At 44.0% G+C, this 17,254-nt stretch overlaps 1 protein-coding gene across 6 annotated transcripts in view; it reads left to right on the top strand.

The window, feature by feature from the left end:
* LOC119458732 (tRNA:m(4)X modification enzyme TRM13 homolog) overlaps positions 1–17,254 on the top strand; it is a 306,204-nt gene that overhangs the window by 184,334 nt on the left and 104,616 nt on the right. For all 6 annotated transcript variants that reach the window (XM_037720598.2, XM_037720596.2, XM_049671406.1 and 3 more), the window contains one exon: positions 5,505–5,690. In XM_037720598.2, coding sequence (XP_037576526.1) covers positions 5,505–5,690 — 186 coding nt within the window. The remainder of the gene's footprint in view (positions 1–5,504; positions 5,691–17,254) is intronic.

Raw genomic sequence — 17,254 nt, 5'->3', positions numbered from 1 at the left:
CGCCTGTCTCCGTGCTCAAAAACAAAGTGTGTGTCTGTGTTGATGGTTTAAATACTGATGCCTTAGTGGATACCAGTGCTACAGTTTTAGTAATGAGTGTTTCGTTTAAAAATCGTCTTGGACACAAGGTTATGTTCGCGTGGGACCGAAAGACTACTTTTCGTGGGGTTGGGGGTGAAACCCTGCGGCCCGTTGGTGTTTGCTCTGCTCTAGTGAGTGTGGGTGGACAAGATTTTCCAACTGAATTTATTGTTTTTGAACACACCACTCACAACATCATCCTTGGAATTGACTTTCTTGGTGAATGTGGTGCATTGTTAGATTGTGGGGCTGGTGAAATTTCTCTTCGAAATCACGTGATAACGCCATTACCAGAAGTATCTGACATGGACAAGCAACAAGTCTCTTCCATGTCTCATGATGTACTTTTTACCGGCTCAGACAGCGGCATTTTTTCCAGTGACTTCCACGCATGACCCTCCGCATCGCTGTCATGGTTTAATTGAGCCATACTTCCCTACCATGTTTAAGAACAATATTCTGGTTCCCTTATCGATTATAGAATGCTTAGATGGTCATGCTCACGTGTGGACGGTGAACGCGTCTGTGCAACAAGTTTTACTGCCAACTGGACTGAAGCTGGCCACCTTTGACTCAGAAGCGACTGTCAGTATGGTTGTCGTTGACGCTTCTCTTGACGCGAGCGCAGCAAAGCGTGACTACACTTCGGAGTTCTACCGCATGACGAACAAGTCGCTATCCTCTTCAGACCGGGAAGAATTGCAAAGGGTGCTCGTCTGCTATGCACCAGTATTCGATTTTGCGCAAGACGAGCATCCAATTTCGCTTCCTGACTCGCGCACGCAGCACCGCATAAACACGGGCCAAGCGACGCCTATTCGCTAAAAGTCGTACCGCGTTTCTCCTGCAGAACGAAAAGTAATTGACAAGCAAGTTCAAGAAACGCTGCGGAAAGGTGTCCAGGAGTCTTGCAGTCCCTTGGCACCTCTAGTGATACTAGTCAAGAAAAAGGACAATTCTTGGGGGTTCTGTGTTGATTATCGAAGACTTAATGCAGCCACCAAGAAGGACGTATACCCTCTGCCACGCATCGACGATGCCATCAATTGTCTTCATTCAGCCTCCTACTTCTCCTCCGTTGACTTACGATCGGGATACTCGCAAATATCGATTATGGATAAGGAGAGAACTGCCTTTGTGACCCCAGACAGACTTGTCGAGTTTAATGTCATGCCTTTTGGCTTATGCAACGCACCAGCAACTTTTGAGAGGTTTATGGACACAGTGTTACGCGGCTTGAGAGGAGAGATATGCATGTGCTATCTCGATGATGTAATCATTTTTGGCAAAACACTCGAGGAGCACAATCACTGACTTGGCATCGTACTGGATTGCATACAAAACGCAGGACTGGTTTTAAACTCCAAGAAGTGCCACTTCGGTGAGCGCCAGACTCTCGTGCTTAGTTTTCTCGTCGACAAAGATGGTATACGACCTGATCCTGAAAAGATTGCTGCAGTGCGCGGTTTCAGCCAACCGAAGACAGCAAAAGACCTCCGAAGTTTCCTAGGGCTGTGTTCGTATTTCCGCCGATTTATTAAGAACTTCGCCCAACTTGCTCACCCACTCACGTGCCTTCTTCAGAAAGACAGTCCATATGTATGGACTACAGAGTGCGAGGACGCGTTCTGTCAGCTGAAGTACTTACTAACCTCTGGGCCAGTCTTGCGGCATTTTGATCCCGAGGTCATGACTTAGTTACACACTGATACTAGCGGTGTGGGCGTTGGCGCCGTCCTCATTCAACTTCACCATGGGCGCCAGCACGTCGTTGAGTACGCAAGTTGGACACTAACACGAGTGGAGCAAAATTACACTGTCACCGAATTGGAATGCCTGGCAGTAGTCTTTGCCATCCAGAAATTTCGGCCATATCTGTACAGTCGCCATTTCAAGATAGTCACGGACCATCATTCCCTTTGTTGGCTTGTTGGACTGCGAGATCCTTCTGGACGGCTAGCACGCTGGGCATTACGCCTTCAAGAATACAACTTTTCTGTCGCCTACAAAAGTGGTCGGTGTCATGCCGATGCCGACTGCTTGTCTCGTCTCCCGTCGCCACATACCAACGCCAGCGACGACGACTTCGACGACTACCTTGCCAGCATTACCGAGTTTCCTGACGTGAGTACCTTTAAATGTGAACAACATTGCGATCCTACACTGATACCCCTATTGGAGGCTGCCCGCACGTCACGTCAGACCACGCCGTTCACACTGTGTGACGGCCTGCTTTATAAAATGAATTACTCTGCTGACGGCGCTTCGTTGCTCCTAGTTGTTCCCGAACGCCTGCATACTGCAATTCTTCGCGCCATGCATGATGGCATCACGTCGGGTCACCTTGGCTTTGCCCGGACGCTTCATCGATTATGCCAGCGCTTTTATTGGCCGAAGCTTTGGAGGAGCACAGGACAGTACATTGGCAGTTGTCCAGGTTCCCAATGTCATAAGAAGCCGGCGTCGCCTCCTGCAGGCTTTTTGCAACCAGTGAAACCCCCTACTTCACCATTTGAAAAAGTTGGTATCGACTTGCTCGGCCCCTTTCCCAAGAGCTCTACCGGCCGTCGCTGGATTATTGTGTGCGTCGGCTACTTGACACGCTATACTGAGACTGCGGCGCTTACCTCTGCTACCGCCGCCAACGTGTCGTGCTTTCTGCTCCATTCTGTCATCCTACGCCATGGCGCTCCCCGTGTTGTTATAAGTGACCGTGGACGGCAATTCACCGCTGACGTATAAGATTTGCTGCGCCTTTGTGGTTCTACTTATCGGCATTCAACGCCATACCATCCACAAACCAATGGCCTGACCGAACGCACAAATCGTACTCTCACCAACATGTTGTTACTCTACGTCTCAGCTGATCACAAGAATTGGGATGCTGTGCTGCCCTTCGTCACATACGCATACAATACAGCCAAGCATGAAGTAACCAGGTATGCGCCTTTCTATCTGTTGTACGCTCGCAGTCCCCAAACTTTCTTGGATACAATTTTGCCGTTCACACTGAATGAAGACACATCTATTGCACAGATATTGTGTCGTGCCGAATAAGCGCATCGGCTTGCTCGCCTAAGAACCATCTCCTCACAAGTTTCAACCAAGGCACGCACGCTATGACGCCCGGCATATACCTGTCACTTTCGCTTCGGGCGATCACGTTTTACTGTGGACACCTGTATGGAAGAAAGGCCTGTATCGCAAGTAAAACTGACCTCCAATAATCGTCGGTCGCGGAAGACACAAGTGGTTCATGTGTCCCGCCTGAAGCCCTACCATTATAGGGTTCCCGAATCGAGCGCTACCAACCACATGGTTCCTTAACTCGCTCAGTGAGCTTCATCTGTGCTGGAGGAAGATGTTACGCTGCGCGGCGGAGCCGAAGAAGAGGAAAAGGAGTGCACGCGGTGTAGAGCTATGCCTGACTGCCTGCAATCTCGTCTCTACGCCTCCTCGATCATCTTGTAGATCAACCCATCTCACCCGCAACAATATCACCAGCACTAGCTTTCGGTCGGGCTCACGTTAACCAGCGTCTGTTCCTGTTTATACTCTCGTTTACTCAATCTCACTGGCACTGGCTTTCGTTCATACTCACGTTAAACAGCACCAGCTCATATGCTAACTCTCATTTACTCAATCTCACCAAAAGTGGCTTTCTTTCGTGCTCACGTTAACCAGCACTTGCTCTTGTTCATACTCTCGTTTGATCAATTTCACCGGCACTGGCTTTCGCTCATCCTCACGTTGGCCAACACTTGTTCTTGTTCATACTCACGTTAACCAGCACCCACTCCTGTTTTTACTCTCGTTTACTCAATCTCACGGGCACTGGCTTTCATTTGTACTCACGTTAAACAGCACCAGCTCACATTCATACTCTCGTTTACTCAATCTCACCAGAAGTGGCTTTCGTTCGTGCTCACGTTAACCAGCAATTGCTCTTGTTCATACTCTCGTTTGCTCAATATCACCGGCACTAGCTTTCGCTCGTGCTCATGTTAGCCAGCACTTGCTCTTGTTCATACTCTCGTTTGCTCAGTCTCACCAGGCACTGGCTTTCGTTCATACTCGCATTAACCAGCACCCACTCCTGTTTGTACTCTCGTTTACTCAATCTCACCGGCACTGGCTTTCGCTCATCCTCACGTTGGCCAACACCAACACTTGCTCTTGTTCATACTCACGTTAACCAGCACCCACTCCTGTTTATACTCTCGTTTACTCAATCTCACTGGCACTGGCTTTCATTCATACTCACGTTAAACAGCACCAGCTCATATTCATACTCTCATTTACTCAGTCTCGCCAAAAGTGGCTTTTGTTCGTGCTCACGTTAACCAGCACTTGCTCTCGTTTGCTCAATTTCACCGGCACTGGCTTTCGCTCATCCTCACGTTGGCCAACACTTGCTCTTGTTCATACTCACGTTAACCAGCACCGACTCCTGTTTATACTCTCGTTTACTCAATCTCACCTGCACTGGCTTTCGTTCATACTTACGTTAAACAGCACCAGCTCATATTCATACTCTCATTTACTCAATCTCACCAAAAGTGGCTTTCGTTCGTGCTCACGTTAACCAGCACTTGCTCTTGTTCATACTCTCGTTTGCTGAATTTCACCGGCACTGGCTTTCGCTCATCCTCACGTTGGCCAACACTTGCTCTTGTTCATACTCACGTTAACCAGCACCCACTCCTGTTTTTACTCTCCTTTACTCAATCTCACGGGCACTGGCTTTCATTTGTACTCACGTTAAACAGCACCAGCTCACATTCATACTCTCGTTTACTCAATCTCACCAGAAGTGGCTTTTGTTCGTGCTCACGTTAACCAGCACTTGCTCTTGTTCATACTCTCGTTTGCTCAATATCACCGGCACTAGCTTTCGCTCATGCTCATGTTAGCCAGCACTTGCTCTTGTTCATACTCTCATTTGCTCAATCTCACCAGCACTGGCTTTCGTTCATACTCGCATTAACCAGCACCCACTCCTGTTTGTACTCTCGTTTACTCAATCTCACGGGCACTGGCTTTCGTTCATACTCACGTTAAACAGCACCAGCTCATATTCAGACTCTCGTTTACTAAATCTCACCAGAAGTGGCGTTTGTTCACGCTCACGTAGTTAGCCAGCATTCACTCCTATTCATGCTCTCGTTTGCTCAATCTCACTGACACTGGCTTTTGTTTGTACTCACCCTCTTATCCTTCACTCTCGCTTTATTTCATGACGCCTGTGAAACAAGTGTGGAGCTAGTATGCCGACCTATGCAAAGGCCACGAGAGAAAGTGCTTGGAGGATTTGAATGTACCTGATAAGTAAAAGTAATTATGACCACTTGTGCAGGTTCTTAAAGAGAAGGCCGTTTACTTAACAATGCTACATGGCAAACTTTGTGATATCTGTGACACAGATGATGTGACCCTTCCGGAGGAGCACGTGGGCCTGCACTGGGCTTTTGATGCAGAACTGGAGAAGCTGGCCGGCTGCGTTGTGGCTGAGAAACACCTGCGCCAAAAGGCAGCCCTGCTGAGCCTGGCTGAGAGGCAGGGTTTGCTCACCAGCGACTCATGCTTTGTCGAGTTTGGTGCAGGACGAGGTGGGTGTTTCATAGTTTTATGGAAAATGTTGCTATTGCAGATTCGGAGTTGAGAGCTGTCATGGTTTGGAGTGTTATTGAAAGTGTCATAGGTCATGTTGCCGCCCACATTATAGCCGCCCCGAATTTGTTAACTAGTTCAATGAAACAATCGACTTTATATCAGAAACTAAGTGTATAAAGTTTCCTCGCACGTATGAACGAACAATCCAGTTTGTCGCCTTAACGGTATGGTAGATCCATAAGGAGAAAGTTTTTCCGAAACTGCATACTGCAAAGTTTTGTGCTGCCTTTAGAATACAGTGGTTAAAATACGTACAAAGCTGCTTATGATTCACATATAACTTCCCGTCATCAAATGTTTTAGGTGGAATCCCGTGTAAACTATCGGGAGAACCTATGAGCTGTACCACACTTGAACGGCAATCAGTGCTAGTGTGGCGGAGGGCTTGCTAATTTAATGAAAGAGTGTACAGAATTGGCTTACGGCATTGAATACGGTTAGGACAAAAGGCTAGCCCAGTATGTATGTAGAGTGTACAAGAATCAACCTTTGAAATGCCGAAGTCAAGTAAAATAATGTGGGAAAGGCCCAAATAGTTCTTAGACAACTTGGGAAACTTGAAAGCTATGCACCAACTAGCCCCACAACGTGTTTTACTGCAATTCAAGCTTCACTGGGGGTGCAGTAATAGCGTCTCAGATTGCTGCGTTGTGGTCCCAGGTTGGATTCCCTTTCCCCTTAATTTTTAACGTGTTAGCATTCTTCGGGTACTTGACATACTTTCCGGGGGCTATGTTTGTCTCCAACCGTTTTTGCACCTGCCTGCGTCCATGGTTGAAATCATGCTGCCGTGCTAAGGGAACACTGTTTGAAACCAACCACACGACCAGCTTGGGTGCACGTATCTGCTGCTTTTCTAGGAACCACGCAGACATGTAGGTGTAAGACTGGCTAGGTACGGCTGTTGCATGAAACTCTTTGACATTGACCCAGAGCACTAGGAATGTGCCACTTGGGTCACTGGGCCAGTAGATGTGCACCGCTGTTCAATCATCGTCTTTGATGCCACCTTGGGTAGCCACTGAAAATGGACCGATCTACAATGATAAAAAAAAGATCCCTTAAATTTCTTGCATTTTTAGCAGAACCAAATGCACATTTCTTCAAGGACATTACCGGGCTGTGCTATGTGCCGCTTTTCGGTGAATGCCTTTCACGCCAATGCTGTGCATCAATGCACTGGGCATATACAATTAACCTCTTGCCACCTTGAGTCACAGTGCGTGTGTGCCACTGAGTGTGCAGCAAGTGAGGGAACAATTCACAGCATTCGCTTATCGTGTCTTCTCAGCAGTGCTACTAGATGGTGCACCATGTCCAGAAATAAGCACTGCCGCATGACGCATTTCTCGGCCGCATTGGCATGCCAATAATTTTGGAGGCCATGTGCAGGCCTTGCAGTGGTGCAGCTAGTGCCGAGTGTTCTTAGGGAAGTGCGAAAGTACATGCCTCATAACTTGTTTTGACAGTGGCAATACGTTGTCATGCTATACTGATTCATTACTGTTAACAGTCATTAGGTTCTGCAGATAATAAAGCAAAGCTTTCTTTGCCTGGAGTAACCAGTTGGTTGAACATCATAGAAAGCTGCAGCACAGAACCGATGAAGACAAAGAGAAGAGAGGCACACAAAGTAAACAGACACAGCGCTGCCCATGCTTGCGCTTTCTAAACATGGACAACAGGAAGACACATGAATACACAAACGCCACTCTTTGCTTGCAGCTCGAACACATGGGAATAGGGCGGGAGAGGGAAAACGCAACACAAGAAGGCAAGGAAATGCTACTACAGACACAACAGCAGTTGCAGACAAACTGGATAAATTTAAGTTCAAGGTACGATACAGTACTTTTCTGATATTTCTGAAAAATAAACACCATGAAAATTTGTCAAGCAGACAACTTACGCAGGGCGTGCAGATGGAAAGCCGCATTAAAGCACTGTAGTGGCTAGGTGACACTACGGAAGCAGCCGTATGTTAAATCAGTACTTCTGTGTTTGCCACAGTAGCTTTGCGACATGGCATTGCTCAAGGTCGCGGGTTTGATCTCGACCACGGCAGCCACACTTTGACAGGGGCAAAATGCAAAAAATGCTCATGTTTTTAGATTTAGATGCTGGAATCTGCCACTACGGCATGCCTTTTAATTTAATTGTGGTTTTGGCATATACAGCCTAATAATTCAAAAAAGTTTAACAGTTCTGCCATGATGCATTGTGCCGTTTGAGGCAGTGAGAATGCTAACCTTCTCGGAGGTTATGAACAATAGCACACAGCAATGCCTTAAGGGGAGATGAGAGTAAAAAAAACATGTGATTTGTCCCGAAAAAGTCGATTTTGTGTTTTTTTTTTTTTTTATTTACAAATACTGCTGTCTCTATTTCGAGACATAGCAGGAGTGGGTAATAGATTTTAGTACAAACACTAAGATTATACAAACAGATTAACAGACAATATAGTTAAATAATTGCTTAATGAACTCTGCAAAGGGCAATGCGCGTAGCGAACCATCCAATTTGTTCCATATTTCAACTGTGAGCGGAAAAAAAGAAGATTTCAAACAGTCTATATGTGTCCTGAAAGGAATAAGGTTTAGTGCGTGGCTATGATGGGTTGCGCGTGCGCTAGGAGATTTAAAAGAGAAGGGTGCCTGAATGCCGGGTGATGTGTGAATGATCTTGTGAAGCAAGATGATTCGTTCGCATGTGTGCCTATGTTTCAAAGTCTGCAATAAGATGTGAGCATGTGATGAAGGTGAAAAGTTCCGATCCTAACGACCCTAGATGAATCTGATATCTTTTTTCTGAATTGATTCCAAAAGGTCAAGTGAGGAGACCAAATAGTTGATGCGTATGCCAGCATCAGGCGATTTGTAAGGAATTAGTTTACATTCCTTTGTTGCATTTTTAAAGTTCGTTTAAGGTAGCTCAGTTTCTGAAGTCCTTTCCCAGAGATGTGGTTAATGTGAGCATACCATTTTAAGTTACGTGAAAAGATCACACCCAGGTATTTGAAGTCATTAACGTGGGACAAGTAACTACATCTGGCATTGTAAGAGAAATGTAGCGGCTTCTTTTTGTTTGTTACCAAAGGTTATTGCGACTGTTTTAGTGAAATTAATTTTCATTTCGAAGAACAATGAAAAAACGTTTAATTCCTGTTAATCATTAGCATTGGTAACACTGCGGTATAAGACGCAGTCATCAGCATATAGACGCAACTTGATGGCAGTGTTACTAGAAACATCACATCATTACATCATTAATGTAAATTACAAATAACAGAGGTCCAAGCACCGAACCCTGAGGCACGCCTGACGTGACTGACTGATTATGACTGTGCACGATTAAAAGTGACGAATTGAGTTCTTAATTGTTAGTAATCCAGTCTAGTAATTTAGACCCATTGAATATTACATGCAGTTTACACAGAAGCTTTTATGACAGACTAAGTCAAATGCCTTCGAATAATCAATAAAAATTACGTCCATTTCATTGCGGTTATTGAGTGCAGAAGCTATGTCGGGCATAAATTGAATGAGCTGCGTGACAGTCGAAAAACCGGTTCGAAAGCCATGCTGGTTTTCGGAAAGTAGATTGTGACAGGTTAGATACTGAACCATGTGCTTAGCAATAATGTTTTCAAGAAGCTTGCAGCAAGTGGTAATAAGAGATATCGGTGGTCTGTAATTAGCGATTAGTTGTTTATTGCCAGATTTAAAAAAGCCGGTAGATCCCACGCCCTGTGCGAATCGATGTTATGCGAGGTAGTGTGCGGGAAGCCTATCAAGTTAACGAAATGACCATAAGAGCACCAAGACGTAGGCGGCTTTTTCATGGCCTACATGACACGCTTGTCATGACAGTCCCTTTAGCTACACCAAAGAGACCTTAAGGCGAAAGCCTTAGTCATGCTCACGACCATGACTTCGACCATCATCATTTAGTGTTTCCTTCACCAAGTGCCCACATCCGAACCCATTCCAGTGGTTTTAAGTGTTACCTTTTCTGCTGAGTCATTGTCATTTTTGCTGAGTCATGCTTATGACTATGACTTCTACCATTATCCTTTAGTGTTTCCTTCACTTAGTGCCCACGTTCGAACCCATTTCAGTGGTTCTTGAGTGTTAATCTTTTTCGCTGAGTCATTGTCATTTTTGCTCAGTCATGCTTATGACTATGAAGTCCAGCAACTTGAAGATTACAGGCCGCTTTTCATTACTTTGTGTGCCTAGTCTGTGGCAGCGTTCAATGGACTCACATTGGACACCAAGCTTGGAAGATGGCAAGTCCGTTACAGAAGCTAACAATGCCTCAGAAGTTTCATTTGATAGTTGATCAAACCGTAAATGATCAAGTTGTTTGTGCAGGATCTATTTTCAAGATCATCATTTTTGTGATAAAGCTTATGAATGATATCTTTGAGGTTTCCTCTACAACATGAACTCGCTAAAGGGCATCATTTACAGTTGAAGCCAATGTTTTAATATTCGTTAAATGTTGTTCAAAAGAAGTCCATCTTGAATTGAGCATAAAGAGCTCTTCTCTGATTTGTGTCTGTCCTGCTAGCAGTTCCGAGAGCATACTTTCATATGTTTATCAGGCCCTGGATTAGTCTCGACGTCTCCAGAGAGTTGCAACAATATTCTCAATGAAAGCAGGAAGCAGAAAAAAATGCACACAAAGTGCTGAGGGTCTGGCAGCAGCAACCAGACCGTCAGCACGAGATTCCTCCAAGCCTCTCCTTTTATGTATGAAAAAATCTAAGCAGAGAATCAACTATAAGTTAGTAAAAAATGCAAAAAGCACTCGCGGTGGCTCGTGAAAGTGAACCCGGATTTTGCGTGCGCATTTTGCTTTGCGGCGTTGCCTGCTCTAGAAATTTTTGCAGGGATGTAGGCCTAACCCTCTTCTCCCAGAGCCCACTTTGGCATTGCTAGAGTGTACTAGATTGGGGGAGTGGATCCAATGCAATGGATCCACTAGATTGGAGGAGTGGATCCCGCTAAGGGTTTTTTTTTTTTTATTGAAAAGTTGGTGACGCCACCGTCGCTTTCTCCAGAATGAGCGGCCCAGTGCGCAGGCCGGACGCTTGTCGCGTCAGAGACCCTACCGCAGCTGCATGGAGCTTTGACAGGCGGATACTCGGTGTAGGTAACACTGATATTCCCCATCAATCTATTGTAAATAAAATGAAAAAATAGTGGCGGAAATAATGCAAACGACGCAACAACGACGGTGCATCGAGCAGACGACAGCTGCTCAGCCCGTGAGCTCGCCTCAGCCAATGAGCTAGCTGAAAGGCCAGAGCCAACCTTTATTGGCCAGAGATTCAGAATAAGATGACGGCAGCGCCGCCACAATTTCAACGTTTTTTCCTTCATCCTTGGTGCTTGCCAAGGTGTCCGCTGGACCCACTCCCCCATTCTAGTACACTCTGGCAATACCACATTCTTGTTGTTGTTGTTGTTTATTTATACTGTCAACCCAATTAAGGGCCTTTACAGGAGTGGGAAAAAAAATAGAAGAAAAGATACAAAATTCTGCTCCATCTCGAGCAAAAACAAAAATATACAAGGCAGTATAATGGCAATATCTACAAAAAGTGACATGCAGTGAACAATGACAAAATACATTGTTTTATGCGCACCAGAAACAAAAATACATGCTAAGACGCATTCATACCAGAGAAGATGACATTCTCTAAACCAGCACTAAAATCACTGACGGAGGCAGATGTGACAACTGAATTTGGTAATTCATTCCATTCCTTAATCACCCTGGGAAAAAAGCTGTACTTGAATGTATCATTTCGTGTAACTGGCGGCTGTATGTATAAGCTGTGCCTGTGTCTGAAGCGTTGATCCGGTGAAATTAGGCAGTATTCAGATAAATTTATTTTAACCTGGTTATGAATAATTAAAAACAAAAATTTTAATCGGTCAAACTTCGTCCTTAATTCTAACGCGGAAAGGTTTGCACGACTGCATAGTTCAGTAGGAGAGTGCATGCGCCGATATTTATTAAATATAAATCTAGAAGCCAGTCGTTGAACTCTTTCCAATTTATGACGGTTAGTAGCAGTGTGTGGGTCCCATACTATTCTAGCATTTTCAATGATTGGCCGTATTAATATCTTATACGCCAGGTTTTTTAATTCAGGAGTTGCGCTATACAATCTTCGCCTGAGGCCCCAAAGAACTTTATTTGCCCTTCTACAAACTTCATTGATGTGAATGTTCCACCTCAAGTCTGAAGTAAATATTAATCCTAAATATTTATATTCTGTTACTCTTGTTAGTTCATGGGGTCCGATACTGTATTTATGCATCAGGGGCGTCTTTTTCCGCGTTATAGTCATGCAAACTGATTTTACTGGGTTCAGTGACATTTGCCATTCATTACACCATTGTAGAATTTTATTTAAATTGGTGTTGAGGTCTAACTGGTCATTTAAAGATTCAATCCTTTTATATATTACGCAGTCGTCTGCAAACAATCTTAGCGGGACGGTTATATCAGTAGGCAAATCATTAATAAAGATAAGAAATAAAAGAGGCCCCAAAACACTGCCTTGAGGTACTCCAGACAAAACTGCTTTGGACGTGGATTTAATTTTATTTATTTCGACATACTGCTCACGAGAGTGGAGGTAGGATCTAAACCACTTAGTGATGTTTGGATTTCTAAATATTTCATTTATTTTTAGCAAGAGTTTAGGATGCGAGACTTTGTCAAACGCTTTGGCGAAGTCTAAAAAAATTAGGTGAATCTGTCCTCGGCTATTTATCGTTAGTGAAAGATCGTGGACTGTCTGAACGAGTTGAGTTATTGTAGACAACCCTTTACGAAAACCATGTTGCACTGGTGATAGTAAATTGTTAGTTTCCAAATAATTTGAGAGATGTTCACTGATTATATGTTCAAGTAGTTTGGAGCAGGTGCTCGTAAGAGAGATGGGCCGGTAGTTACCTACGTCTGATGTGCTCCCACTTTTGTGGACAGGAATTACTTTAGCTTGTTTCCAGGCCATAGGAACTGTTCCCTGGGTAAGCGATGATTGAAAGATTATGGTGAGATATTTAGCGACCCACTGAGCATATCTATATAGGAACTCATTCGGTATGCTGTCGGGGCCAGGGGATTTCTTTGTATTTATGCGCAGAAGAAGGTTCAGCACTCCTTCCTCGTTGATAAGAAGGTCGGACGCTGGAGGGCGATCGGAAGTGTCAGTAAAGGATGGAAGTGTAGCATCATCTTTGGTGAAAACAGAGGAAAAGAAGGAATTGAAATGCTCTATACGTTCCTGGGTAGTTCTTTCATCATCTGCTTTATGTTGTTTCTTTGTAGGGTTTACGTATCTCCAAAATTTACTAGGTGCTTCCTGAAGGAAGTTTTTCAGTGTAACATTAAAGAATCTCTCCTTGCTTTCCTTGACTAGACGATTTAAGTTAAGCTTCATGTTATAAAGTGAAGTCTTGTTGTGTACACTTGGATCTCGTGAACAAGCTTTCCTTTTCCTTTTCATCCTCCGTTTGACATGAAGTATTTCCCTTGTAATCCACGGGTTCTTTCTTTTGCACTTTTTAAAGCTCTTAGGAATAAATCGCGTAATACAATGCATCGTAATCTTGGAAAAAAAGTCCCACAGATCGTCAGTACCACCATTTGATTCATAAATAGACATGAAGTTATCAAACGATCTTTCAAGATAATCCAAAATACTAACATCATCAGCAGCTTGAAAGTTTAGGTAATGGATGCTTGATTCCTGTTGCATGGGGTACGAGGACATGTTCAAGGACAGAATAACCATTTTATGGTCGGATAAACCTTCTTCAACAAGACAATCATTCACATACGTTGTCAAAGCATTGGAAATTAAAATAAGATCAAGTACAGAAGAGCTTGTTGCATACACCCTAGTAAATTCCTTAACTATCTGAGTTAAATTGTATGAAAATGCTAAATCCAAAAATACCTCAGAAGAATTGACATCTGTGTCTCCGGCTACATATGAATCCCAATCAATAGCTGGAAGATTAAAATCACCTAGTAATAGTATGCTGTCTTATTCTTTCATGTACGCTTCCATGAATTGTCTAAGTTGCAAGATATGTTTTACAGGAGAGTTCGGAGCTCTGTATACCCCTCCGACGAATACAGTTCGATTGTTCAGTTTAGTTTTAATCCACACTGCTTCAATATCACCCGGTACATCTAAAGGGGAGAAAACGATGTTTCGCTTGACGAGAAGAGCCACGCCTCCACCTCTCCCATCTCGATCCCTTCTAACCAACGTGTAACCAGGTGGGGTGATTTCGCTATCAGGTATGTTTTTATGTAACCAAGTTTCCGTAATTACGGCAATATCAGGTTCATGATCAATAACTAAAGCTTTAAGCGAGTGTGTTTTGTTTAGTACGCTTCTCGCGTTTACATTAATTATTTTGAAGCCTACATGTCGACCCGGTATATGTCAATTATCTCTTGTTCCTGAATGACTTCCCAGTTTGCACCTTTCCTCACGCTCTTCATTCCAGCTATACAGCGTGTTGTTTACCCTTAATTTATCAAAAACAAGCTTTACCTTTTTTCCTGCCTTCCTTTCATCACCTGCCGAGTCCCATAGCTTTTTTCGTATTCCCTGTACTCTTTTAGAGAAATCCTCGCTGATACTGTAATCAGTATCCTTCAGTTTCGAGCAATTCTGCAGAACTTTTACTTTATCTCTATAGTCTGCCACCCTCAAGATGACAGGACGAGTTCTACCAGAAAGTTTCTTACCTAATCTGTGAATTCTATCAATAGAATTCACATTCACTTTCAGAGTAGCGTTAAAGATATCGTCTTTTACTTTTCTTACGAGTGTTTCTTCCTTTTCATTTTCCTCTTCTGCTACTCCTCTAATGATAAGGTTATTTCGTCGTGAACGATTATCCAAGTCATCCACCTGTTTGACCAGACTAGACGTTTCGAGACTGCGGCCGGCCACAGTTTCTTCAAGAGTTGCAAGTCTGTTCCGAGTCTCGTCTAAGCTTTGAACCTTAGTTTCAATAACGAGAAGCCGGTTCTGCATTTCTAGGAATCTTGTTTCAAACGAGTCTTGCTTTTCCTGAACCGCAGTAAGTTTAGACAAAATTTCTTTCTGATTTTGGAGCAATTCCCTGCACAAATCTTCCGTTATTGGTCCTGGATTCTTCTCCACATCCCCAGAGAGACCCAACAACAAGCCCGCAATGGAAAAACACTCACATATACAGTCAAAGACAACTCGTGGACACGGCAGCACTATAAGACCAAGAACATTACTATGGAAGCCATTTTTTTGGTCACCAACCTGCATGAACAGAGGCACGTCAGGCGACATTGTCACAGCGATGCTGCCGTGTCCACTGAAGCCGGTAGGCGATGGACATGCATTTATAGCATGCAGATGATCCCTTGTGAGCATGCGTCGTGACGTCATCGTGCCCCCAGATGGAAAGTGAAAATGAGATCATCGTACCCCCAGATTCTTGCTGAAAATGAGAAAAAAAAAATTGTTTCCCTGCCAAAGTCTGGCATCGAAACTTTTTTTTTTAACTTTAAAATGTGTGTTTCTCAGTTCTTCCTTTTGTAGCAGTCTTAGAGTTTGTGCACTAAAATTTGTGCACTTTATGGAGTCAGGGCCAGCATTTTGTAGCGATGCTTTATTCTATACTAGTCTTATCATCCACCGCTCATGGCCGGCTGATCCCGTTGATAACGTTAGCGGACCGTCGCTCTGACCACTGGCCAAGCGCGAAAAGGCATTAGCATCGGAAAGGCATCGCTACAAGATACTGGCCCTGATCATAATAAAGTTTGACATGCTTATGCTTTAACATGTCTTGAATTCAAAGAAACAACTTTCAGAGCTTTTCACAAAGATATTCAGTAAGATAATTTCAAAAGTTTCTTCTTTGAGAATGGTAAAACTGAAACTTAGCGTTAGATTTTTTTTCTAGACTAAAAGACAATTGTTACAGTGTATATTTTTGCTTGATTGAATTGTACTATTCATTGGGAGAGATGTGAGCTTTTTTTTGTGCTTTCTTGTGCTCTCTGTTATTGCCTAAGCTTGCACAAAAATGCATTGTTTTTACACATGCATGGTGATGTAAGATTTAAAAAGATGAGCTCAACCTCTGTAAATGGTGAAAGTTTCATTGAGCTCTCACAAATATTTAAAGAAAAAGGCAAAAGCTTGCATTAAGCCTCGCAAAGCTCAAAACACAGCGAAGCTGGCCGATTGATTGCGTCTCTTAGTTGTAGCTAGTTTAAACTGTTGAGGTTTAAACTTGGTTGTAGCTGGGCTTATACTCGTGTAGCTAGGGACGCGATCTTGTACGCGTTCCAAAATGGAACAGAGGCGGTCCGTTCCATCGAGCCGCACACGATTGGTCAATTTGATCGTCACGGTTCAAATTGACCAATCGTGTGCGGCTCGATGGAACGGACGGCCTCCATTCCTATTTGGAACGCGTACAAGATCGCGCCCGTGGTTGAACTTGCTAGTAGCTAGGTTCGGCCTTGGGTGCGCCTGAGTTCTAATGCCGACACTGCATTCCACCGCGTTGCAATGCCAAAGCGAAGTGAGGCAAGCCATACGGGAACCACAGTGTGAGCCACCGCCGGCACGACCGATGCCAACGTACTCCGAGATGCTCAGGCGACCCACCATTCACAGTGCACCCATTGTTCACAGTGCAACAGGCAATAGTCTGGAGCAAATTGTATTTTTTCCTCAGTTCCGTTTTGTAGCGATTAGTGAGTCTATGCTCGTAAAGGTTAGGAAGTGAAACTAAATGCAACTCTCTGAATAGAGGCTCAGAACAGCTTTCGTATGAAGCATTCACGATCGCTCGAACAGCCTTTTTTTTGTATTATGTGTAATTTTTTAATGTTACAAACAGTTGTGGTACCCCATACTAGGTAGCAGTAACTTAAAACTGACCTAAATAGACAGTTATAGATAAGAAGCTTCAGACTTGCTAGGACTGAATAACGTAGTTTGGAAAGTATACCGGCGACTCGAGATAACTTAGTTGCTGTAGTCTCTACGGGAGGGTCCCATGACATATGCTCTTCGAAAAGAACACCTAAACACTTAACTGTAAGCACTAGTTCCACATATAAATTTTCAAACTTCAGCGCAACTTCTTTATCAATTTTACGATTTTTGGGCCTAAAAAGAACAGTTTTTGTCTTGGCAGTATTTACTACGAGGGAATTAGCAGTAGACCAAACTGATGATTTCATAAGTACGTCGTTTGCTTTATGAAGTGCATCACTTGGGTTCCGAACCCTTGCAGTGCACCTACCGAGGGGCATAATAATGTGACCACCTGCAGTGCATACGGGGCACACAGTGCGCCCCGTATGGCTGAGACAAGGCCCAGGAAAAGTGACATGTGGCGTGACGCCGACCGTATGCCCTTGTGTTTTCACTGCGGAGACGCTGGTCATCTGTACC

This window comes from Dermacentor silvarum, chromosome 7, assembly GCF_013339745.2.
Source record: "Dermacentor silvarum isolate Dsil-2018 chromosome 7, BIME_Dsil_1.4, whole genome shotgun sequence".
NCBI classification, from domain to species: Eukaryota; Metazoa; Arthropoda; class Arachnida; order Ixodida; family Ixodidae; genus Dermacentor; species Dermacentor silvarum.
This window is presented reverse-complemented; position numbering and strand designations above follow the sequence as displayed.